Genomic DNA, 22,948 nt, shown 5'->3' with positions numbered 1-22,948 from the left:
CTATATATTTTACTAGCTTAGATTCTTATAGTAGAGTAAGTAGTTAGCGTTTTTTAGTAGTTACCGTACGCGACGTCGTTTTATTTTAGTACTAACGCGTTAATATTAAAACCTTAATACTAAACTTTTTTATAGCTACGTAGTATAAAAGTTAACCTTCTAGACCTTACGAATTAATTACTATAATCGCTTTTATAAGAGCTGTTATAGTGGTGGAGATATTACGTATTAAAAATGGTGGGTTAATATTTTGGGTGGGGCAGATAGTGTTGCATTGGCTGATTGTTGCATTGGGTGAGCACGGACAGTAGTATTTTTCTTCCACTAGAACACGCCGCCGGATCTGATCAATGCTATGACGATTATTGACGGCTTGATCCTCACGCTAGTAGCGCTGCCGGAATGCGGGGCGGGGAAGTGCATATTTAATAAGCTTGTCGACGAAACTGGCAAACAAAGCGCAGGGTGTAGAACATGTCGAATGTGTACGTCCTTAGTAGATGCGTTGGACTGTTGTGAGCAGGACTTGTTGCGCATCTTCCTCGAGCAAGCAACAAGTCCTCCCGCATTGTGCAAGATTAAGTGCATCTTCACTAGCCGCAACGTCAGTCCATACAGGAATTCTTTGTGCACGCATTGCTCCATGAAACATCGGCAAATCAGGACCAATCTGGCGAGCGAGCCGTCGGACCGAAATGGAAATTAGAATCCCCGCATCATTCTCGTCACTTCAAGGGATGCAAGCTCAACAAAACCATAATAGGTCCGACTCTCATGCATATTTAACAACATGGAAGCATATGAAATTTATCGCATTCTAAAATTCCTATTGTGTTTTGTGGTGGCTCGCCTTTGAAGACGAGTATATGTTTCTGAGATGAGGCTGATCCAGTCCTCCTTCGCACAGCTTCTGACTGGGCTTCCTTATGCCTTGTCCCTTTCGCTCGATGCCTTAAGCTGCCCCTTGACTTTTGACGGTCGAATTCCCCAGAATTTTACCGGCGACACATTCGAAACCGTGAAAAGTCCTTTCAATCCCAAATATGTTCTAGGGCAGAGTAAGACACCTGAGCTATTATGGTCTGTGCCCACTAACATGTCCAACACCCTCAGACCAGACATGGAAGGAAGTGATATCGTTTCCCAACGTGGAGCCATCGATGTTTGATCGAGTAGCTGGAACAAAACCCATCGAGGTTGAGATAACGTAAATCCCCTCACCACATACCATCCTGACTACAGTTTGACAATGTGTCTATAGTGACCGGTCCATCTTCGCATCGTCCTCCGAAGGCCGTGAGACCGCACTCCGTCGAGCTGAGCTACTCGTTAATGGAAAAAACCAGACTGTCTCTGGTAAGGTCACCTGGCTTTTCTCAATGCGAACTTCACCATATGCTCTTAATCTCTCACATGAATATCTTCTTGCATTCCATGAAGCCCAGGACTTCCAGGCAGATTTCTGGTCCCTCAAGGTCGGATTACCCATGCAGGAAACTCTTCGCGGACCAAATGGAGCAGGTGGAGGTGACGACCTGGCAGCATATGGCGAGAATATTGGATTCATGCACCCCGATGTCACAGAGTCGATGTTGAAGACCGGCAGCGTCATCTATCTTCAAGGCTGGAAATGGGCCAAGAAAGTCCAAACATACTTCATGGCGCCCTTCACCTCAGACATCTGGCACAACTTTGGGCTGTACCTTGACTTTGACGACAACCAGATGCAAGTTGCTTATTCAACCGGAAAAGATGGGTTGAAGATTGTGACACCCTTGTTGGCTAACAACATATCTGGAAAGGCTCCTACTACTCTGGGTGAGACACACTGGGGCTTGCAGAAGAGGCCGGTTGGTGCGAATATCAACAACTTCCTTTTCGAGGGCTTGCAGCCCCACGGTATTCGGGAAAGACTGGTCATTGGGGGGATTTTGCAGGTGCGCGGAAGCTTGGAGGGTTGTTCTCAGATTCAGCCAGTTTAACTGAAACACAACTGCTTCATACAAGAAAACATGAATGCACCGTTTGACATGATGCTATTTGAAGACTTTACAAACCATTGGGTGAACTCTCAGACGTTGACAACACTTATAGAACTATTCTTTACGAGAACACCGTTCGAAGAGAGAAGAAGAACTGGACATGAGATACGAAGAGAGGCTGAGGAATGGTGTAACTTGTCGTGGAACGGTGAACATCTCGTTCCAGCTCCCACAAACCAATTAACACCAAATGCACGAATCTATCTATGAATTCAGTTAGCATGAGTATTGAAGTACTGATGTCACTAATATTCGATTTACTGGTGTGAGAAAGGATCATACCTTTCAAAACCATCTGCAGTATGTGTCGAAGTAAAATATGATATCAGCTCCGAGAACTAACAAGAAAATCTAAACAGGCACTATTAATCCGTAAGGCTACATATAGTGCTGTCAAACATCAGCTGGTTGAACTTGGTTCCCATATATGTAAACTTGCTATCTGATTTTACTTCCCTTTGCCAGGAAAATGAAACAAAAGATTTGATTGAAGTACATCAATGTCTGCTTGAGTATAGGTTGCACTTCCGTATTTCTGTCGATCATAACGGTTTCAGCCTTGCCTTGTTCTCAAAGGCTGAGATTGGAATATGAAGCTGGAAAAGCACACTAGGTTCTAGTCTAACACTTCATAGAATATCATCTGGTCTTGCGGCACCTGCAGAGCTCTACAATTCTGGCTAGGCTGGTCAGGCTGAATATGCTGCCCCGTGACTTACGTAGCGAACATCTTGGCAGTCAGTCTTACTTAGGTATCGACGTTCGTCACCAACACTCTATCTTCCAACCGCCAGTCTTTTCAGCGACTTACCTTGAAAATACTGCTTTCGCATTATTTTGATTCTTGAATCGCCGTATGAACATATCTTCATGCGATTTCTGCAGATCAATGGTAGCGACAGGCTCAGCCTTGTCGAGCTGTTGCCTGATAATCTCCCACCTTACGCGATTCTTTCGCACACTTGGGGCCCCTCCAATGAAGAAGTAACTTACCAAGATCTGCTTGATGGGAAGGGTAAAGAGAAGTTCGGTTACCGTAAACTTATCCTATGCGGACGGCAAGCCGATCATGATGGCTTTCAATACTTTTGGGTCGACACATGTTGCATCGACAAAACAAGCAGCGCGGAACTTTCGGAAGCGATAAACTCAATGTATTCCTGGTATCAGTCAGCGGACGTATGCTATGCGTATCTAGCTGATATAGGCTCCAAGGATTACTTCCCAATAAGCAAATGGTTCACCAGAGGCTGGACGCTCCAGGAATTGTTGGCCCCAAAGGAGATGGTATTCTTCGACAAGAACTGGTCTCTTCTGGGGACTAGAGCAGACCTGCAAGAGGAAATATCCGAACGTACTCGGATTCCTGTCAGTGTGCTCTTGCAAGCAGAACCTGTCGAAACTTTCAGCGTTGCACAAAGAATGTCATGGGCCGCAGAAAGAAAAACAACGAGGATAGAAGACATAGCTTATTGTCTGTTAGGCATATTCAACATCAACATGCCTTTGATATATGGAGAAGGAGAAAATGCTTTCATCAGGCTCCAAGAGGAAATCTTGAAGATATCGGATGATCATAGTATTTTCGCGTGGCGATCAGCCGATGATCGTGGTGGTTGCCTAGCTACTTCGCCAGCCTCGTTTCGCAAATCCGGAAACATCGTCCAGTGCACTACTCTCGATAGATCCTATGACCCAGTCATATTGAGCGGCAAGGGTGTTCATCTCAACATCCGATTCATGGGTATTGGTCACGACAAGCTTGGCTGTGCAAAGCTCGATTGCCTCGAACAGGGAAGTGGAGATGAGAGGATTACCATCTTTCTGAGGGATATGAGCCTTACCATGAGACATTTAAGGAGAGTCAAGACTGAGGAATTTTCGCAGACGGATTTCGAGGATTTCATGTCATCACGGTATCCGGTCAGACGATTATGCATACAAAAATCGCGTGTGAAATCGAAACGGAAAGGCCAGCTCTATGGAGAGCTCAGAGGCACTGCATCTATTACAGTCGCATCTGGACAGCTACCACGGGAAGAGTTACAGGCTGGAAGTTTCAAGTCGTTGCTTGAGGTAGTCCAAAAAGGGACTGAGGACGATGTATGGATGTTTCTGACAAGAGGAAATGTCGAAATGAATGAAGCGGACCACAATAAGCAGACAGCTTTGACTCACGCTGCGCGTGATGGAAAAGAAAACATTGTTCAGATGTTACTAAATCAATCCGGCATTGATATCAATCCTCAAGACATACATGAGCGGACGCCAACGTGGTGGGCAGCATCGAGAGGACACACAACTGTGATTAGGCATTTACTCGAAACAAGTAAAGCGAAGGTCAACCTAGCAAACAGCGATTTCTCAACACCATTATACGTCGCAGCAAGAGCAGGTCATGTGGAAATAGTTCGACTACTGTCCAAAACACATGGTATTGACGTCAATGCAAAGAACAAAAACTGGGCATGGCCGTTATCTATAGCAGTACATTCATGCAACAAGGCGATTGTACAGCTACTTGTGCGAGTGAATGGGATTGATGTTGATATAAAGCAAGAAAGCGGGCAGACGCTCCTATTGTGGGCGACAAAAGCAGCGTTGGTGTCAGCTGAGGTTGAGGACCATAGTGGTAGATTAGATGAGATGATAGACATTATCACACTGCTGCTACAATTGGGCAAAGCCAACCCTAACATAGGAGATAAATATGGGCGAACTCCGTTTTTTTACCTAGCAGCAGAAAGGAATGAAAGCGTAAGGTACGTACGTATGCAGCTAGCACGGGAACTGGCCTCGTATGAAAAGAACTCATTGGATCAGCTTGGGGACACGCCGCTATTGAGCGCAGTACTGGCAGAAGATCTTTCAGTGGTTGAATTACTGCTAAATACAGGTGTGGTCAACGTGAACTTCCAGAATAAGGATGGGCTATCACCGCTATTGGCAGGACTCAAGAGAAGAAATAAGGCTATGATAGTACTGTTACTGAAGACAGCGGAGATTGACGTCAACATAAGGGACAAACACGGAAGGACGCCTGTTTCAAAGATGGTGAGAAAGGGAGATTTCAAAATGTTCGAGTTACTGCTCACAGCACCGAACATTCTAATCGACGTCAAAGACGATTCCGGACGCACTCCTCTTTCACGCGCCGCAGCATTACGCGATAGCAAGTTCGTCGAGAGGCTGCTTAGGTTCAGTGACGTAAATGTAAACTCACAAGACCACCACGGACGGACTCCTCTTTCATGGGCTACAGCATCAGAAGATGGCACAGTAGTTGAGAAGCTACTCGGATCAAGCGACATAAATGTCAATCTACAAGATTATAGCGGACGGACTCCGCTTTCATGGGCTGCAGCAAAAGGAAATATGACCGTAGTTGAGAGACTGCTCCAGTCTCGCAACGTGGATGTAAATTTACAAGATGAGGACGGACGAACTCCGCTCTCATGGGCTGCAGCATCAGGTAACAACGAATTGTTTAGGAGACTACTCATGTTAAGCGACGCGGATATAAACGCGCAAGACAACAATGGACGCACTCTTCTCTGGTGGGCAGCATCGTCAGGTTCGCCCAACTTGGTCTCTACACTACTCCAGATACCAAACATAGATGTCGGCCGGAGAGACAACGATGGGAAAACACCGTACTCATGGGTAGTCGGACCACAACAACGTGCAGTTGCAAGGCTCCTTGGAAAAAGAATGATTCAGCAAGGCCTTCGTCTTACATAAGGAGAGGTGCAAAACACTAAAGTATAGATGGGAATGTATCCCCTTCTGCCAACAAAGAGAGCAACATCCAAAATATTACAACGCAGTGTAGTAACAAATTTCCCTAAGAACAATACGATTCGCATGGAGAAGTTTCTCAAGTTTTAGTGCCGTAGAAGCTTTCATGTTATCTTTGCCTTATTTGGACTCCTGCACTAGTTTCGGGGACAAAAACACTGTGTATTTAGCCACTTCAAACAGCCCGTACCACGAGATTTTTGGTCTCTATTTGCTATGTAGCGTACTAGATTGATTTTAATGGAAAGTGATAGTAGACTCCACACTAACCGCCCAGGATTAGATATTGGAATAAATAGTTTTACAGTAAAACGATATATCCAAAGGATTAGGGTAAGTATTTACTTTAGTAGGACCCTACTCTTAACTCTGAAATATAGTTGAGTAATAGTACTAAAACCTCTTAACGGGTAAATGCCTATCATGCACACCTCTATTGGGCACGACAACCATATCAGGGTTGTGGTGAAGGCAGTAAAACACCATAGGCTGAGTTATAATCCTTGTTTTTATTATCACTACACAAGATCCCGTCCTTTTTGCTCCCGGTACATCATTCCAGCTCGTTAAATTCGTAAGATCAGCCATGGCACACAATTGTTAACATATGGCTTTCTCGAAAGTCATCATCGCATGTGGGCGAACATGTGTTGTCGAAATGAATAGCACACTGCATATTCATACCCACCCCCAGCCCATCAATCATCGTAGAAAGACTCGTGACCGTCGTCCACCTGGGCAGCATGCCCAGCAGCAAACTGCTCCCGGAAATGTCCTTCGTCCTCGACATGCGCTGGGTCTTCCATTTGCTCGTCTTCTTCCTCGAGTTCGCTAGCAATGTATCGTGAGCCCGTTGCGGCGGGTGCTCCCATCTCTTCATCTTCTCTATTTTCAATATCGCTATCCGACTCTTCCCCATCGCTAATCTCAATGATTTCCAGCACTTTGGTTTTCTCAGATAAGCGAAGATGAATGTCACCGAGGTGCTCGGACTGCTGTATGTCGAGCATACCTCTTGTGCCCAGTGTGAGAACCATCATGAGACCGTGACAAGCAATCATCTTTGTATTCTCCGTAGGCGGAAGTAGCTCTTCAAAAGTAATTTCTTCAGCATTAGTCACAACACCTGTCTCTATCTGTGCATGATCTCCCTTGTCTCTCATCTTTTCGCATATGTAGGTGATAAAGTTTTCGCATTCGATAGAAAGTACTTTGGGTACCTGTGAGTTGGTATTTGGAAGAGCTGCAACCTCGGGAAAGTCTGAGCTGAGTCCTGACAGCCGAAACTCGTTGCCCGCATAATCCGCGTCACTTGTAAGATCATTCAAATCAAACGGAATAGACGGGCCTCGTCCATGCAGTGGAGAGGCGGATACCAGGCGACTTCGATGTCTTCCATGATCGGTTGAGCTAGTCATGCCGATACGCCTACTGCAAGGAATGGCTGATGAGCTTCTAGCAGAAGCACTCATGTTCCACGGCATTGCAGAGGAGACATGTTGATCATCGAGAGTGGGGGCTGCTTCACGAGGCAGTTCAACTGCAGCTTCGTCGTCTCCAAGAGGCATAGAAAATCCTTCATCATCAGCGCCTCGAGCAGCCTCAAGCTCGCCACTCTTCTGGCGTACACGACGTGCCTGTTCTTGCGTAGCATCGTCAATACCGCTATCGCGATCATGCTTACGTCCGGTTACTTTGCGACTCATGCCAGTGATAGCCTCGAAGAGTTTGTCGCCCATGAACATATCAAATGGATTATAGCCTTCGCGCCCATGGATACGTTGGCCAATACCACCTAGTCCAGACTCCCATACATAATGCTCAGCGTTTTTCTTTGCTTGTGTCAGGGCGCGATTATGGATCTTCTGTTTCGTAGCAGTCCTCATGTTCTTGAGATAGTTCGCGCCCCAGTCAATCAGATCCTTGTTACGAAGTTCTGTTACTGTATCTGCAGGAATGGCGCGCGGAAGTCGATGTCGGCGCATGGGAGCGGTAAAAGTTTCTGATGATTCTACCACTTCTGAAGACTGCTGAGACTGTAGCGCGCCACTTGAGGAATAACTGCCGCCTTCGGGAAGGCCGTCTTCTTCACCGGGAAGCGCAACATGCAACTCATCATCAGGCAACTGATATATATCAGTATCCATTGTATATGTTATGGGGTATATGTAGATATAGAAAGCAAGGAAAGTGAAAAATGAGAGAGACAAGAGAAAAAGAGAACGGGAACGTGGTTTTTGAGGCATGCTTCCATACGCCAGGTGAAGTTTTCGCCTCAATGAGCTGAATGTCTTTGAAACATGGAGGACCAAGTCGCAAAGCTACAGTCGAAATTCAGGTGAGATATATGTTGCCGAATATTCAGTGCGCAGGAATATGAGAAAACATCGCATAACTCACCTGATCAAGAGCCTGTTGGCTCTGTGGAGGGTCCTTTCTCACCTTATCATTCTGTCCAGCATTCCCAGACCTGGGCGCACGTGCAGGCGTAGCAAGGGTTCTGAGCGACACAGCACCTGGCGACAAATGAATGATCTCGCCATCATCCCCAAATTCAAAATCCGGATCTTCGATTTCGATTGTGTCGCCGGCTCCAAGCATGGCACTATGTTGGCCAATGCTGCCTATTCCATAATCGCCTTCGAGACCAAATCCGCCCGAAGTGACGGGGGAAGAGGGAGGGAGGATGAGACCGCCTGCACTACCGACACGAGAAGAAGACGAATACTGCTGAGAGCCAAACGGTGTTAGAGACTGGGACTCGCCAGAATGTGTTATGTCGAGGTTGAAGTTGAAGTCTAGATCAGCGAGTAGTTCTGGCGGGGGAGGGGCAAAATCGGGGAGGAACGAGGGGTCGTCTTGGAGAATGAGTTGCTGTGGACTAGGGAGTATCTATTAGTTGACTGCCATATAGAGTGATAAGATAACGAATTCGTACTTGGCTTTGCCGGCAGCAGGATCAAGCTCGGTATTCTGAACTGTCCGTAATGCCATTCTTAGAGCAAGTTGAGCATTCTGTGCATCCGAAAGAATATATCCACACTGCTGTAGGTACACTCGCGATAGTCCATATCTGTATGCATCAACAGTGCTGCGTATGCTGCCGGGCGAGCAGAGTGACTTACAACAAGTTTCCCTGTAGACGTAGAGCCAGGGGAGCTACTGGATCGATGATGGTTTGGCATGCTTTGGATACGTCGACATCAAGAATTTGCTTGCGGTTGATGCGCTTCAGGCTTGATTTGGCGCCGAGGGTTGCAACGAGCCTGCCATTTCTGTCAGTTGAAGGAAAGAGCGACTGGCAACTATTATGACTAACCACACCGTCGCCACACCATATTTACGTGATGTGAGGACTGCAAAAGTCAGTTTAGTCTCCAGGCTGGGGTCTTGCAGGGAAGCCTACTTTCGTGACTGTAAAACATGATGGTGGTGGTTAAGACATGAAACGAAAGTCTAACACAACAGGGTGATAGGGTAAGGAACGGCAATATAAACTGCAAGTAGAAGAATTTGAAAGAAATTCTAGGAGATTGTTGCAGAGAGGAAAAGAGAAGTGCTGGACGCGGGTGTCATGAAGCTTGGCAACACGTCTCGACGCGTTTTTACAACGCGGAGTGAATTGGGTGCGAGGACATGAACAAGACCAATCGGCCAATATCTATTAATGCAAGTCTAGAAGTCGTGCCCTCATTACTCATAGTTCAAAGAGTATCGCTCACAGCGCTTTCAGCTAGGTCAACGCCAGTGTCATGCGTCATCCATCGCTCAGCCCACGCTTCTACTTTGCCATATAGCGACAATGGCATCCTGAACACTATCTATGGAGTCAGTCGTCGATTGATTCTATGCGTCTCCCATCTGCACGTCCTCCTCAATGACCGGCAGGGGGACCGCGCGGTAGAGGAGGATAAGAGCCGAATGGCTTTGACCTATGCCAATGTCAGTCACGGATCATACCCAAATGGCGGAAACACTTACCTCCACCAGAGAGGGTTTGTATCCTCTCAGAATCGACTTCGGAAACCTTCTCATCATTGAACCACCACCACTTGCCATCTTCCTCCTTTCGCTTTCCAGTGACTGGATCCTTGGCTCCCTGCTTCTTGACAAAGGACGTGTAGTGGCCACTGTCAGCACTGGCGCCCTGGTGGGTAATGACACCTCTCAGCTCGTAGAGACCCGTCTGGTTGGCCCCTTCATCAGCTGCCATTTTGGGGTCAACAAGTGCGAGGAGCTCCTTCTTGGCAGCAACGATCGATGCGATACGCTCGGCTTCAACTTGAGCATCGGTCTTGTACTCGATGTCCTCCATCTTAGCATCGTCAGGTTTATTGGCTTCCTCCTTCTTTTCTGCGGCTTCCTTTTTCTTTTGTAGAGGTTCCTTGGAAGCAGTAGGCTCAGTGTCATTCTCCTCGCCGGCCCTCATGCGCTTTTGTCGCTTGCGGGCGCGCTCAAGATCCTCCTCCTCCTTGCGGACATCACGAATCTTGTCACGAATGGGGACAAGAGCCTTCCTCAGTTCGTCGGTACAGAACTCTAATGCGTCCAACTCTTCTGGGAAGGTGACCTTGCGCATGATCTTTGCCTTCTTGTTGGTGTCTCGTCTCCAGTCAAAGCGTACAAAATGAACTGGAAGGTGCTTTGGCAGGCGTGCAATCTTGGAGGTCTTCGTGTATATGGCATTTCGTCCAAGAACTTCTGATCGCTTCTCAATCTTCTCCTTCAGGCCAGCGGCGAGACCATCTCGGAGGTGGTTCGTCTCGACATTGATGTGGCAGTTGAGCTTGAAGAATAGGTCCTCGCTGTGAACTGCCTCCTCGCCACCCTCTTTTGCTGCAGGCTCGTCGCACTCCATGACCGACTCGAACCTTCCCGACATGTACTTGTCAATCCAAGACATGGCCTGCTTATCCGCACCTGACGCATCCTTTTCGGTGACCTTGAGCTTTTGTCGTAGTTGCGATACTATCTGTGACCAAGCTTCTTCAGCATCCTGCTGTGCGTAGCCATGACCATCTTTTGCTTTTTGTGCGAACTGGGGGAAGGCGGTTCTGAGCGCGTTGAGGAACATGAGCGGAGGGAACCCTTGCTGAGTCTCGGACATTTGCTTGAACAGATCGCGGAGGGAGCTCGTAAGGTCAGTCGAGGCACCGAGACCACCGAGGCCGAACTGGCTGAGTTGCTGCGCGGAGCTGGATGAACCGGCGTCGTTGCTGTTTGCAGTCAGTATAGCGCAAGCAAATACTTAGAGAAGCCATACCTTGCAGAGTACCGCAGAAGCTCTTCCTGAAGTTCTGGGATAGACCGGAGTGTCTGTAGTGTAGAGTTCATATAGCAGGTATTTCCCAGGTTTTGGAGACCGGCAGGTGTGGCGCCCTCAAGCTGCGCGGCTTCTGCCTCGTCCATGTCCTCTAAGAACTTGGTGGGGACCTTGGGCTTCTCAATGACGACTCCGGTGCCCGAAGGCGTTCCCATCATCATCAGAGTCTGGCCGGGCTTGAGGCCCAGTTTGGACATATCGGTGTCATCTTTGAGCTGTCCACCCTTGACAATGACTTTCTGGCGCTCTGGCTCAACTCCGGTGATAGAGAATAGCTGGTACTTGAATGTTTCGCCGTTGGATGTGGTATCCACTTCGACCTCGTGCTTCTTGCCCTGATGCTTTACGATTACTACAAACATTCAAGTCAGTACACAAACGATCCAAAAGCGCTGGCAAATCACCACATACCCGGTATAGACGCCATGATGTCTACTCGACTACTGTGCAAAGAATGTGTAGAGGGTCTCGGGGGCGGAGGCGAAAGAAAGACTTATAATGCAATCGTGGGGCGACATGTAATGGTCGACGGCCGAATCATGAGGAAGAGGTGCCGCGCCAAGCTCAGCCGCCGCCCGGAGCTCCAGCCCCACTAACAACCACCTGCAGGCAGCGCCAACTCCCCAGTGCTGGCATGTCATAGCCCGCCCTCTTCCCTTGACTGCAGTCCTGACATCTGAACACAGAGCTGGTGCTGAGCTCGCCTCACAATGGTATGTCTCTATAGACTCCTCTGCTGCCCGACTACTTGGGCATTGCTAACGTCCGCTAGTCCCAATCCCTCCGCCCATACCTCCAGTGCGTGCGCTCGTCTCTCACGGCCGCCCTCTCACTCTCCAACTTTGCCTCGCAAGCCTCGGAGCGTCACAATGTCCCTGAGATTGAGGCTGCAAGCTCTCCCGAGGTTATCCTAAACCCCCTCACCGTATCGAGAAACGAGAATGAGCGCGTATACATCGAGCCCAGTATCAACAGTGTGCGAATAAGCATCAAGATCAAGCAGGCAGATGAAATTGAGCACATTCTGGTCCACAAGTTCACACGGTTCTTGACCCAAAGAGCTGAGTCGTTTTACATTCTGCGGAGGAAGCCGGTCAAGGGCTACGACATCTCGTTCCTGATCACCAACGCCCACACTGAGGAGATGCTGAAGCACAAGCTGGTCGACTTTATTATCCAGTTCATGGAAGAGGTCGACAAGGAGATTTCTGAAATGAAGCTTTTCGTAAGGCATCACTGACAATCTATGGAGGGTATGAGCTGACATTGCACAGTTGAACGCACGAGCACGTTTCGTTGCCGAATCTTTCCTTACTCCCGTACGTCTTGCCCCGCTGTCGATCACGAACTCTTGACTAACAACACGAATAGTTTGATTGAGCGTACCAGGATGGCGTTTGTATATATCACGCCATTACGGATATCGGAACAGAAGCAGCCATGCGAGACGGACTATGGTCGAGGGCCCAATTCGTTGGCTTGCAAGCAAGCGTGGGCATGGAAAAGTTGCGATCCAAGCTGAGCATTCGACCAGCAATGAATACAAACACGAACTTAAATCACCCTTGCCGCACATGACGTGCACAGCGACGTCTCGAATGTGTCTACACAATATGGTCTAATGGGCTCCTCGGTCCGAGTTGGGCATCACATACGCATTGGAATTGACATGGTGATTTGCTCTTCATTTCGTTTCATTCATTCGTCTCTACAACGTTGACTAGATATATCGTCATTCTGCAGCGACTTCCCGAGACGCTTGCTACTCGCTGTCAATGCCTACAACTTGGCAAGGACGGCATCAGCGCCAGAGACCTGCACATTGTTAGACTTGCACAATCCAAATCAATCTGGATGCAGAGCAACTTACCGAAACCTCACCGGGGCTCTTCTCATTCTCAGCATAGATGACCTTGCCATGGTCGAAAACCATAGCCCAGCGACCATTGCGGTCACCCATGCCAGCATCCCAACCGTGGTTCTTGCTGAAAAATGTCTTGGTGTCACTCAGGAACAGGACCTCATCGCCCTTGACGCCGTTGACCTTGCCCCATGCATTCATGACCCACGCATCGTTGGACGCAATCGTCGCGATGATGTCGACGCCCTTGTCCTTGAACTCCTTGGCCTTGGCAATGTAGGGTGGCAGGTGGTACGCCTGGCAGCCGGGAGTGAAGGCACCGGGAACGGAGAAGACGACGACCTTCTTGTCGGCCCACTCCTTGCTCGCGTCGTACTCTTGTGGGCGGCCGCATGCGGTGGGGTCGCTGTCGGTGATGGGGGCCCATCTGGGAAGAAGGTCAGCATTCATCTTGTAAAGCAAGCAAACACCAAGTGCTAGATGAAAGGTAGAACATACTCGAACTTGACGCCCTCGGGGAGCTTGTCGCCAACCTTGAGAGGAGCCATCTTTGCAATTGCTGTATATGAAATGTGAAGTGGGAGAGGTGTGAGAAAGGTAGTCCAAAGCGTGAAGAAAGCTTTATATATCGGCTCGATCAATTGCAAGTAAAAGAAAAACTCCGAGCAAGAAACTCAAGGAGCTTTATCTAACTTAAGTACTAGCAGCCAGGACAAGGTGCGGGACCCAAGGAAAGGAGGGGCAAACCTTGCCCGCTTCACCCGCTTTTGCTTGCTTTGGCCGGCCGAAACCCTTACCTCGACGCTTTCTTGCGTATAGCTCTCGAGATGGAATAGTGGGGCAAAAAGACACTACACAGCGGATATGCATACACTTGCTGGCGGAAAGTGCGACAGCTTTGGCGTCATCTGCCCGCCAAGGAGCCGTCGGTTACCCTACAAAGTTAACATATAGCATTGTACATTAAAAACTGCCTCATTCTGGATGTACGACCGGGGTTTCGCGCTGCTTGCTTTGACAAATCTTCTTGGCCTATGAGAGCGCGCGATGCGGGTACCTGAGTGAGCGAGCTGAAGAGCTGGTGATGGCATGGCGGGGACTACGTAGATGGGTGCTACCTTGATGCTTGGGCAGAGCTACTATAGCACGGCCGGGTTTGGAGGGTTAGCTTTGTCAATTGGAACGTCTTAGACCCTCGGAGTATTGCGCGCCTACACAGTAGTATGCTAGAGCTTTGTCATTTGGTGGGAAGCCTCGGCATCTGGTCCCTTCCTACGAATGCGCTATACGAACGTCTGAGATGGGTTGTTGGTTCGAGAAGCTTCCCTTTACTATCGATATGGAAGTGGGTCGCGGGGTCCACTGCGATCGGCATGAGCGCGTGGCAGAGGTCGCGGCAGGGAATGACAACAACGACAATGCTTTAGGCTTTGGGTTCAGAAATGGTTATGGATGCTAGTAGTATGCAGAGTGCTGAGAGAACCATCACATAATCATTTGAGAATGATCAAAGCGGCATGGTTTTCTAGACTAGGCATCCAACAATGCCGATGCGCCGATACCAAACAAGATTTCGGCACGTCAAAGTGAGAGTATGTCTCGATATCACGGCAAGTTAGATAGTATATAGTTCAGCCAGAGCGACCTCTGAAATCTTCACAAATCATCTGGAGTAATTCAATCTGATCGAACCATGTCTCTTGCACCACCATTCACCAAAGAAACCGCACATGCCAAGGTCAAGAAGGCCCAGGACCTGTGGAATACCCAGTACGTCAGCATGTGCTTACGCTTCTGCACCATCTTATTGTCGTAGAAATCTCCAGGTCATCTCCCAGGCCTACACTCCCGATTGTGTGTGGCGCAACCGATCATCATTCCTCGTAGGCACGGCAGCCATCGAGGACCTTTTGACCAAAAAGTGGGAGAAAGAGAAAAGCTATCGGCTACGCAAGGAGCTTTTCGCATTTACCGACAACAAGATTGCAGTGCAGTTCTGGTACGAGTTCCAGGATTCCCATGATGGCATGAAGTGGAAGCGGTGCTACGGTCTCGAAGACTGGACCTTCGCCGAGGACGGAAAGATGCGGAAGCGGCAGATGAGCGGCAATGACATCGATATTGAAGAAGCTGGTAAGTCCTCTGGTGCTTACGTTCGACCGATACAGTTCCCCAATGACATTTCCAGATCGATGGTTCAAGGACGGTGTTGATGTTAATCAAGTCGACATTAGCGAAGCTCATTGGTGAACCAGTCTATTGCGCTATTCAACCTAGTGGGGTATCTTGTTGCTTGTGTAAAAAACAATTCCGGTGTGCAGTGAGTCTGTCAAAGGCCCTAGGCAGGAGGGGTATCATGAATAACAACGAGAATGAACTTGGGATCTGGTCGTAGATTAGTACATGGCACATAGTAGCTCGTGCGACATCCATACCTGGTACAATGACCAACTCATTCTTCTTGGTTCGCAACCGCAAAAGCTTCACTTCGTCCTCCTTGTCTAGCTCATCGATAAGACTTCCTGCTGCGGTCAAGAATGACCACACCGAGCTCGCGACATCTTCCGCGCTATGAATCCCGCTTTCCTTTCTGCCATTCGCGTAGCTCTCAGGTGTAGATTCTCCAGAAGCTGGGAGGGTACTGTTTGGATTTGCCGATGAGCTTTTCGAGATGAGGCCAGAGGTGCGTATTATGTTGCCATTTTCGCGCGATAGTATGAGAGTGCTCTGCACGCCAGGCTTCTGGCTCAAGCGGGTGAGCAATGCGAGTGTTTCGTCTGGCTGGGTCATTAGTTAGTCAACTAGAATTCCAAAAGAAGCTCTATACTACATACCGCGTTCTGGGCCATATTCAGTGAAATAGAACAAAGAGGTGGGGTAAGAGATGCGGTCGCCGTCAGGTTATTGCCAATGACATCGGCGGACAAGTCCGCTGCTGGACCCTGCCAAGCCATGTCCTTTTTAGGCCTCTTTCGCACTAGCGGCATCCATGGGTCTTTAATTTTCCTGCTACTTACACTCGAGCGCGCGCGCTTCAACATCATCGCTGTTGTCGATTTTGGGTTTTTTCTAATTTTGAACCTTTTTTTCGTAGTCGCCTGCTAGCAAAATACCCATCTAATCTAGAAGACGCGACTCGAACGACATCATGACCACGAGCTCGAAGAAGAAGAAGGAAAGCAAAAAGAAGGATTTCCAGGTAATGAAAGATCAATCTGGTGCTCTTGTGACTGTAGCTCACAAAACACAGAAACCGAAACTAAAGGTCGGAAAAGCAAAACCAAAGGCGGCAAATGCGACAGACACCAGTTTCCGCGCAAAATGTAAGAAATGCGACAGCCGGGACTGCGAAAACTACTGACATCCATTAGCAATTGCGTTGAAGCAACAAGCTCTTTCCACTAGTGCTCCAACTCTAGAGGCGCAATGTGCCCACCACTTGGGTCTACTCAATCATAAAGCTGATTCACAGCGTAAAGAATCGCTAGCGTTTTTAACCTCAGCAATCATTAGCAATCCACCCACAGCCCCATTGCCACAACCGTCATCTGTCATCATCCCTACAGCTCAGCGCCTTATTCTCGATGGCACAAAGAGTGTTCGTCAGCAATTACTCAAACTTTTGCAGAGTTTACCACCAACAGATATTGCCAGTCACGCAGACCAATTACTCCTCCACACAAGAGCTGCTATGACGCATCTAGCATCCGAAATCCGGTTGTTTGGTCTTGATGTTCTTGAATGGCTGCTTCAAGTCGCAGGTGACGAAGTAGTCAGTTGTGCCGGTGGTTGGGTAAAAATGCTTAAATGCTTCCTCAGTCTCCTCGGTTGGCAGAGCGAAGCAGCAAGCAAATGGTCGACAGGGAGGTCATATGGGAAAGCTGATGCGAAAATTCAAGTGAGACAGATGAGCGTGTTGACTTCATTTCTCCGCACTGGACTCTCACATACGCAATCAGCGACTACCATCGACATCAGCACAAACGAATTTCCACTTTGGCACACCCAGCACCACATGTTATCAGAACGGTCTAATGCCTATGCACACCTCAATCTATTTAGTGCTACAAGAGATGAAGAAGCAGAAATGTACGAAGACCGCGAGGATCGGCAAAGGGTATTCCATGAACGCGCCGAGGCTGCCATCGTTGCAGGGTTGGAAGAAGCCATAAAGGCTGGCGGGGAGCTGGGTCGTGCGGGCGCACAGCTCCGAAAGGTCACTAGAGAAGGGATGGCAGACTTCTATCGCGAAGATTTGATGCCTTGAACGTAGAGGGTTTCGTCTTCGCGAAATCGACGCAGTTGATACAACGGCTGATATCAACTACGACAAACTGGGCCAAGATAGCCTGGAACTGACAGTTCTAGCTGTTGTATGGCACATATCTTTTGGCACGGAATAAGTCTGGCGCTTCGCAGCGCACATGACTCCATTGCGGATGACAAGTTCGTTACCTCGGATCCGGACATCACATGCACACAAGCATCACTGCTTGGCTAGGAAGGTGGTAGTCCAACATGGGATTGAGACCGGGATCAACGCTGTCAAATAAAGAGCCAAGATACTCGATCCAAGTCAGCCTTCCTGGATACAAGAACAAATACACTGGGAGTAGCCAATAAGCAGTACTGTGTTGAGGCGCTGAAGGGTTGAAATATTACGAAGAGCACTGGCCGGGAGAAGAGTTGAGTATTCGGTGCCACAAAGGAGAAGACAAACAGTAGTAGTAACCAGAAGATAGCATCCACAAAGGTGCTCTATCTAGCGTTGGTGAATGAATGTGATTTTGAACCAACACACTCAGTCTAAAAAGATAAGATGCATCTCGAGACATCTGCCGACGCCAGGATCGTTGCATTCAGCTCATACTGACTTGGCGTAATATCGACCCCGCATTTTGGTCAATTCTGGGGTCCATTGCTGGACAGTGTGAATATCATATGTAGAATACTCTCGGACACAAGGGGGCCAATCTGGTTCAGCCGGACCGACAGCGCGCAAATGGCGGGCGTTGGAGATGCATCCTTGATTGACGTCAGGACGCTAGTCATGGTACGCGAGACGCGCCCTGTCGAAACATCGCTGTAACAATTCCAGCCTCGGTGGAAATTGTACTACTGGCCACATTGATATACTTGCGATACTCCAATCTGTTTCTTTATTTACATCCAGAATCATTGCGGTACTCAGATCGCATCTTTTCGCTTTTATAGGGTTCGCAAACTCGGATTTCCAGCCACGTAAACCAAAACCTTCCCAGCGATAACAGAATACATACCCAACGATAAGATGTCGATGATATCGCAAACGCTGCAAGGTGCAGCACTCAGCGTAACGTCTAACGTACTTGCGCAAGCCATATCATCCTACAAGGACGACGTACGCATTTTTGTGTAGTCACTTATGTGAAAGCCATGCAATTGACATCTGCCCTAGACGCCCTTCGCCCTCAATTACCAATCCGTACTCAAATTCGTCGTCTTCAGCGTTCTCAGCACGCCGCCCAACATCATTTGGCAAGGCTTCCTCGAAGACCAATTTCCCACAAATGTCCCATCAGCGCCGGCTTCCACCTCATCCGAGAAATCTGCGTCCAAACACGAACCTGCGAAGACATCCATGAGCAGAAGAAATGTCTTGATCAAGTTTATCCTTGATCAAACAATTGGCGCAGTTGTCAACACGCTCATGTTCGTGAGTTATATGGCATACGTTAATGCGCAGGGTAAACCGGGCGTAAACGTTTCGGACGTGGTTACCAGCGATTGCATCAACAAGACGTGGCCCATGATGAAAGATGGATACAAGTTCTGGCCGACGATAAGTCTCATTAGCTTCCTGTGGATCCCTGTTGATAAAAGGATTGTTTTTGGAGCCTCGGTGGGTGTTGTGTGGGGTATCTACCTTAGTCTGGCTGCGAACGCATAGTTCCGGCTATGAGGGCTTCATCCGTAGCCTCAGATGGATATGCTTTTCAGATATGAAATCACGACCTTACGAAGAGGCTTGGTATGTGTCAGTGCTCAATCAACCGTTCGAATATTTTCAGATTTTCCGATTGAATCATATCCCAGTGAAAGGTTTCTTTTGAAGTAATCTTCGTTACATCTCCGGTAGCGACGCTAGATTTACATCTTAGAGCCATTGCCAAATCTTATGCATCTGTCTTATTGACCTTCCCAGCCACTGACAGACTTTAGGATAGTAATTTGGTACATCCAGCGGGTTAACAAGGACGATATCTGTCATACTGGCCCACTCAGATCCATGGTGCAATCCCAATGGATCTAGCATCGTTAGAGCGCAGGCTGATGTATACCAACAGAACGTCTAAGATAGCCAGTGAGAACAGAGAGACCAGCACATGTTGAGTGCATGACCACAGCGTGACGGTGCAGTAGTCGTGAGAGTCTTTACCAACGCGAACTAAATTACTAAATATCATTGAACCGACTGGCGACCTTTTTATTGCCACAACAGACTGGAAAGACAGCTCGGATAGATCCACAGCGACCCATTCAGCAGACGAGAGATTCAAAGGTTGACTTCCAGCACTCTCACTTCGCTTTAACCGTCATCTACTGGTAATCAGACGATGAACATGCCCATAAAAAGGATCTATCCTACACCCACACGGCATCTCCCACACACTCGCTCTCCATTTTTTGCATTTTTGTTTTTCACAGTACACAATGGACACTACCCCTTCGCCAGCCGTGTCAGGCTACCAGAACGCATATAGGGGCGAATTCTTTCGATCACGGCGCGTTAAGCCTGAAGACGTTCAGCAGCCGTGGCTTGACAAGAAGCATCCCCGACAGATATGGGTTACTATCTTTCCCGTACTTGGTCTGGTTCTTGGCTTGGCCGTGACAGGAATACTCATCTGGGATGGATTGAGGTCCGTTGCACAGCACGGCTACTGTGAAATACTCAACGACAACTTCACCTCTTGGAATGAAAGTCTCTGGACAAAGGAGGTCGAGCTTGGTGGCTTTGGGTAGGTGACAGCACTTGGATGTGCAGCAGCTTGGGACTGACTTGATATGCAGTAACGGGCAATTCGAGATGACCACAGGCACAAACGAGAATGTATTCATCGACAATGGCGAGCTCGTCATAAAGCCTACCGTCCAGAATGAGGAGTTCATTATGCAGGATCATATCATTGATCTCCGTGGTCACGGCTGTACTGGTCTTGCCTGGACAGACTGCCTTGCATCTACCAACACAACAAATGGTACTATTGTCAACCCTGTCAAATCCGGTCGCATCAACACCAAGCTTGGCGCTTCGATCAAATATGGACGCGTCGAGGTCATTGCCAAGCTACCCGCTGGAGACTGGCTGTGGCCCTCAATCTCTATGTTGCCCAAGGACAGCGTGTATGGTCCTTGGCCCCGCTCTGGTGAAATCGATATCATAGAGTCGCGTGGTAATGCACCTGGTTATGAGCAGGGTGGAAACAACATTGTCTCCAGTACGCTGCAGTTCGGTCCCGACTCCAACCACAATGGTTGGTGGCGTAACAATGTCAAGCGAAAGGCACTGCACACCACATATGCGGCTGGATACAACACATTTGGTGTCGAGGCTCGTTTCACCATTCACCCAAATTTTAGCATAGTGATGCTAACCCGAAACCTAGTGGTCTGAGAAGTACATATTTACGTACATCAACACACGCCTTCTTCAAGTCATGTATACGCATTTCGACGAGCCGTTCTGGAAGTACGGTGGCTTTCCTCTAGCCGACGCTAACGGTACCCGTCTTGACAACCCGTGGGCGCACACCAATAGCAACACCTCGCCCTTTGATCAAAACTTCTACCTCGTCATCAACCTAGGTGTCGGATCAACAAACGGCTGGTTCGAAGATAGTAAGAGCGGTAAGCCATGGATCGACAGGAGCGCCCGTGCTAAACTCGATTTCTGGGAGGCGAGAAACCAATGGCTGCCTACGTGGAAGGACGGTGGGCAAATGAAGGTCAAAAGCGTGAAGATGTGGCAGCAGAAGGGACATAATGGCTGCAAGGTTTAAGTCGTGGACTAGTCAACTATAAGGGATTCGTTGACTCACTTTCTTCATCGCGACTCGGGAATCGGTGGCTTACTTGCGCTTATTGTGTTTTGGCGTCACTGCATCTAGGCTATAGATTCGCCGACTAATACGTGCTCATGATACACATTGCTAATATAGATGTTCATCTCTCCTCGCCCAACTCAATCTAGTGTCTTTCTGAAGAAAACGGAGTTTGATACCCCTCTGATGTCCACTTGATTTGTTCTATGCAGTGTGCTGCATGCAATGTGCTCATAGACCACATGCACTAGCAACTTTCAATGCGAAGACCCAGCCTCCAAACAGTTACATTTACACGCAACCATTCAAGTGTAACCTAAAGGGATTTTCAGGAACACAGCGAGTCAGCAGCAGAACCCTGAAGATCTATAATTCTACTATCGCGTTCGGAAGGTGACTCTGACGCCCGGCTTACCCGTTTGGGCTACAACAACAGCAACCTCTCCACCTCGGAGATGCCTTATCGTCAGCACCACCTCCAAGTCCGATGTTCGCTCTGACTCTCTTTGAATGCAGTCTTCAATTCCGAAGTATTCCGAGTTATTATCAAAATTCATATATCCTTAAAGTTACATACTGATTGCAAGAACCCGGAAGAAATATTAATTGTCACAAAACAACTTCCCCTCATTTACACCACATCACCACAGTCTGACCACAAACCGGACCAACATATACCTAACAACCACATCACCAGCAACCATGCCCTATGCTCCTAAAATCGGCGATCCCATCGCCTCCCTAGACACCCCCTCCATGATCGTCGACCTCGACATCATGGAATCCAACCTCCAAACCCTAATGTCCCAACTCCTCCCCACCGGCGTCTCCATCCGCCCGCACCTCAAAACCAGCAAATCTAGCATCGTGGCCCAAAAAATGGTCGCCGCCGGCGCAAAAGGCGGGTGCGTGGCCAAACTCTCCGAAGCCGAAGTAATGTGCTCAAAAGGCTTCTCGGACCTGCTCATTACATGCGAAGTCGTCGGGGCCGCAAAAGTCGCGCGGCTAGTCGAGTTGCTAGAAAAGTATCCTGAAGTGAGGATTGTGGTGGATAGCGTGCAGGGCGCTGCTGCTATCGATGATGCGCTTGCGGAACGCGGATTTAGGGGGAAGCAAGTCAAGACGCTGGTGGATTTGGATGTTGGGCTTCATCGGACGGGCGTGCAGCCGGGGGTGCCGGCGAAGGAACTTGCGGCGTTTGTGGCGCAGAGTAGACATCTTGAGTTGATTGGGGTGCAGGGGTATGAGGGCCATTTACAGCATGTGCATGGGCTGGAGGCGAGGAAAGAGGCGTGTTTGGAGAGTATGAAGGTGCTGGTTGAGACGGCGGAGGCGCTGAGGGGGGAGGGGCATAAGATTGATGTTGTCACTACTGGTGGAACGGGGACGGCGGAGTTTTGTGCGAGGGTGCCTGGGGTCACGGAGGTGCAGCCTGGGTCGTTTCTTTTCATGGATACGGATTACAGGAATGCGGTGGGTGGGCAGCATTTCAAGCAGAGTTTGACGATACTGTCGACGGTGCTGAGCAAGCAGGGTCCGAATGTTATTACGATCGATGCCGGACTGAAGAGTTTGACGACGGACTCGGGGCTGGCGGAGTGTAAGACTCAGGGTTACGAGTATGGGGTGTTGGGCGACGAGCATGGGAGTCTCAAGTGGGAAGAGGGAAAGGCGAGTGAATTGAGGATAGGGGATAGGGTGGAGATTATTCCGAGCCATATTGATCCTACGGTCAATCTGCACGATGTGTATTATGCGCACCGGAAGGGAGTGATTGAAGAGATTTGGCCGGTGGACACTCGAGGATGTGTGCAGTAGAGTCGGTAGTTGGAACTGTAAT

At 48.7% G+C, this 22,948-nt stretch overlaps 13 protein-coding genes across 13 annotated transcripts; 9 read left to right on the top strand and 4 right to left on the bottom strand.

Annotated features, from left to right (window-relative positions):
• Nucleotides 1-970: 970 nt before the first annotated feature.
• Nucleotides 971-1,934, top strand: COCMIDRAFT_60395 (glycoside hydrolase family 131 protein; the record flags this gene model as incomplete). The annotated part of the gene is made up of 4 exons (XM_007684919.1): nt 971-1,058; nt 1,114-1,207; nt 1,262-1,521; nt 1,585-1,934. Coding segments are annotated over 4 exons (792 nt in total), but the record flags the coding sequence as incomplete, so codon positions are not given.
• A 978-nt stretch (nt 1,935-2,912) lies between these two features.
• On the top strand, nt 2,913-4,463 carry COCMIDRAFT_49524 (uncharacterized protein; the record flags this gene model as incomplete). Its single annotated transcript, XM_007684856.1, has 1 exon — nt 2,913-4,463. A coding segment is annotated over one exon (1,551 nt), but the record flags the coding sequence as incomplete, so codon positions are not given.
• A 654-nt stretch (nt 4,464-5,117) lies between these two features.
• Nucleotides 5,118-5,441, top strand: COCMIDRAFT_44760 (uncharacterized protein; the record flags this gene model as incomplete). Its single annotated transcript, XM_007684855.1, has 1 exon — nt 5,118-5,441. A coding segment is annotated over one exon (324 nt), but the record flags the coding sequence as incomplete, so codon positions are not given.
• A 1,097-nt stretch (nt 5,442-6,538) lies between these two features.
• On the bottom strand, nt 6,539-9,265 carry COCMIDRAFT_82101 (uncharacterized protein; the record flags this gene model as incomplete). Its single annotated transcript, XM_007684918.1, has 7 exons — nt 6,539-6,671; nt 6,750-7,966; nt 8,241-8,721; nt 8,779-8,913; nt 8,966-9,106; nt 9,160-9,196; nt 9,247-9,265. The coding sequence occupies 7 exons, from the start codon at nt 9,263-9,265 to the stop codon at nt 6,539-6,541; spliced, it is 2,163 nt and encodes a 720-aa protein (XP_007683108.1).
• Nucleotides 9,266-9,686: 421 nt separating this feature from the next.
• COCMIDRAFT_22123 (uncharacterized protein) lies at nt 9,687-11,590 on the bottom strand (the record flags this gene model as incomplete). Its single annotated transcript, XM_007684818.1, has 4 exons — nt 9,687-9,772; nt 9,822-11,056; nt 11,104-11,515; nt 11,575-11,590. The coding sequence occupies 4 exons, from the start codon at nt 11,588-11,590 to the stop codon at nt 9,687-9,689; spliced, it is 1,749 nt and encodes a 582-aa protein (XP_007683008.1).
• Nucleotides 11,591-11,873: 283 nt separating this feature from the next.
• Nucleotides 11,874-12,543, top strand: COCMIDRAFT_22122 (uncharacterized protein; the record flags this gene model as incomplete). The annotated part of the gene is made up of 4 exons (XM_007684817.1): nt 11,874-11,876; nt 11,936-12,388; nt 12,438-12,482; nt 12,535-12,543. 4 exons carry the CDS (start codon nt 11,874-11,876, stop codon nt 12,541-12,543), a joined length of 510 nt encoding a protein of 169 aa, XP_007683007.1.
• Nucleotides 12,544-12,942: 399 nt separating this feature from the next.
• On the bottom strand, nt 12,943-13,572 carry COCMIDRAFT_22121 (uncharacterized protein; the record flags this gene model as incomplete). The annotated part of the gene is made up of 3 exons (XM_007684816.1): nt 12,943-12,978; nt 13,034-13,451; nt 13,523-13,572. The coding sequence occupies 3 exons, from the start codon at nt 13,570-13,572 to the stop codon at nt 12,943-12,945; spliced, it is 504 nt and encodes a 167-aa protein (XP_007683006.1).
• A 1,145-nt stretch (nt 13,573-14,717) lies between these two features.
• On the top strand, nt 14,718-15,274 carry COCMIDRAFT_965 (uncharacterized protein; the record flags this gene model as incomplete). Its single annotated transcript, XM_007684791.1, has 3 exons — nt 14,718-14,794; nt 14,841-15,157; nt 15,213-15,274. The coding sequence occupies 3 exons, from the start codon at nt 14,718-14,720 to the stop codon at nt 15,272-15,274; spliced, it is 456 nt and encodes a 151-aa protein (XP_007682981.1).
• An 88-nt stretch (nt 15,275-15,362) lies between these two features.
• On the bottom strand, nt 15,363-15,873 carry COCMIDRAFT_964 (uncharacterized protein; the record flags this gene model as incomplete). Its single annotated transcript, XM_007684790.1, has 3 exons — nt 15,363-15,409; nt 15,460-15,805; nt 15,859-15,873. 3 exons carry the CDS (start codon nt 15,871-15,873, stop codon nt 15,363-15,365), a joined length of 408 nt encoding a protein of 135 aa, XP_007682980.1.
• A 299-nt stretch (nt 15,874-16,172) lies between these two features.
• Nucleotides 16,173-17,291, top strand: COCMIDRAFT_82011 (uncharacterized protein; the record flags this gene model as incomplete). Its single annotated transcript, XM_007684917.1, has 3 exons — nt 16,173-16,223; nt 16,290-16,347; nt 16,396-17,291. 3 exons carry the CDS (start codon nt 16,173-16,175, stop codon nt 17,289-17,291), a joined length of 1,005 nt encoding a protein of 334 aa, XP_007683107.1.
• A 1,023-nt stretch (nt 17,292-18,314) lies between these two features.
• On the top strand, nt 18,315-18,953 carry COCMIDRAFT_81972 (uncharacterized protein; the record flags this gene model as incomplete). The annotated part of the gene is made up of 2 exons (XM_007684916.1): nt 18,315-18,404; nt 18,462-18,953. 2 exons carry the CDS (start codon nt 18,315-18,317, stop codon nt 18,951-18,953), a joined length of 582 nt encoding a protein of 193 aa, XP_007683106.1.
• A 764-nt stretch (nt 18,954-19,717) lies between these two features.
• Nucleotides 19,718-21,066, top strand: COCMIDRAFT_32333 (glycoside hydrolase family 16 protein; the record flags this gene model as incomplete). Its single annotated transcript, XM_007684854.1, has 3 exons — nt 19,718-20,025; nt 20,078-20,618; nt 20,674-21,066. 3 exons carry the CDS (start codon nt 19,718-19,720, stop codon nt 21,064-21,066), a joined length of 1,242 nt encoding a protein of 413 aa, XP_007683044.1.
• A 744-nt stretch (nt 21,067-21,810) lies between these two features.
• Nucleotides 21,811-22,926, top strand: COCMIDRAFT_22115 (uncharacterized protein; the record flags this gene model as incomplete). The annotated part of the gene is made up of 1 exon (XM_007684815.1): nt 21,811-22,926. One exon carries the CDS (start codon nt 21,811-21,813, stop codon nt 22,924-22,926), a length of 1,116 nt encoding a protein of 371 aa, XP_007683005.1.
• Between the last annotated feature and the right edge of the window lie 22 nt (nt 22,927-22,948).

The sequence above is a fragment of the Bipolaris oryzae genome (assembly GCF_000523455.1).
Source record: "Bipolaris oryzae ATCC 44560 unplaced genomic scaffold scaffold_5, whole genome shotgun sequence".
In the NCBI taxonomy this organism is placed as follows: domain Eukaryota; kingdom Fungi; phylum Ascomycota; class Dothideomycetes; order Pleosporales; family Pleosporaceae; genus Bipolaris; species Bipolaris oryzae.
Note: the sequence above shows the minus strand (reverse complement) of the source record. Positions and strands in the feature narration are given on the sequence as shown.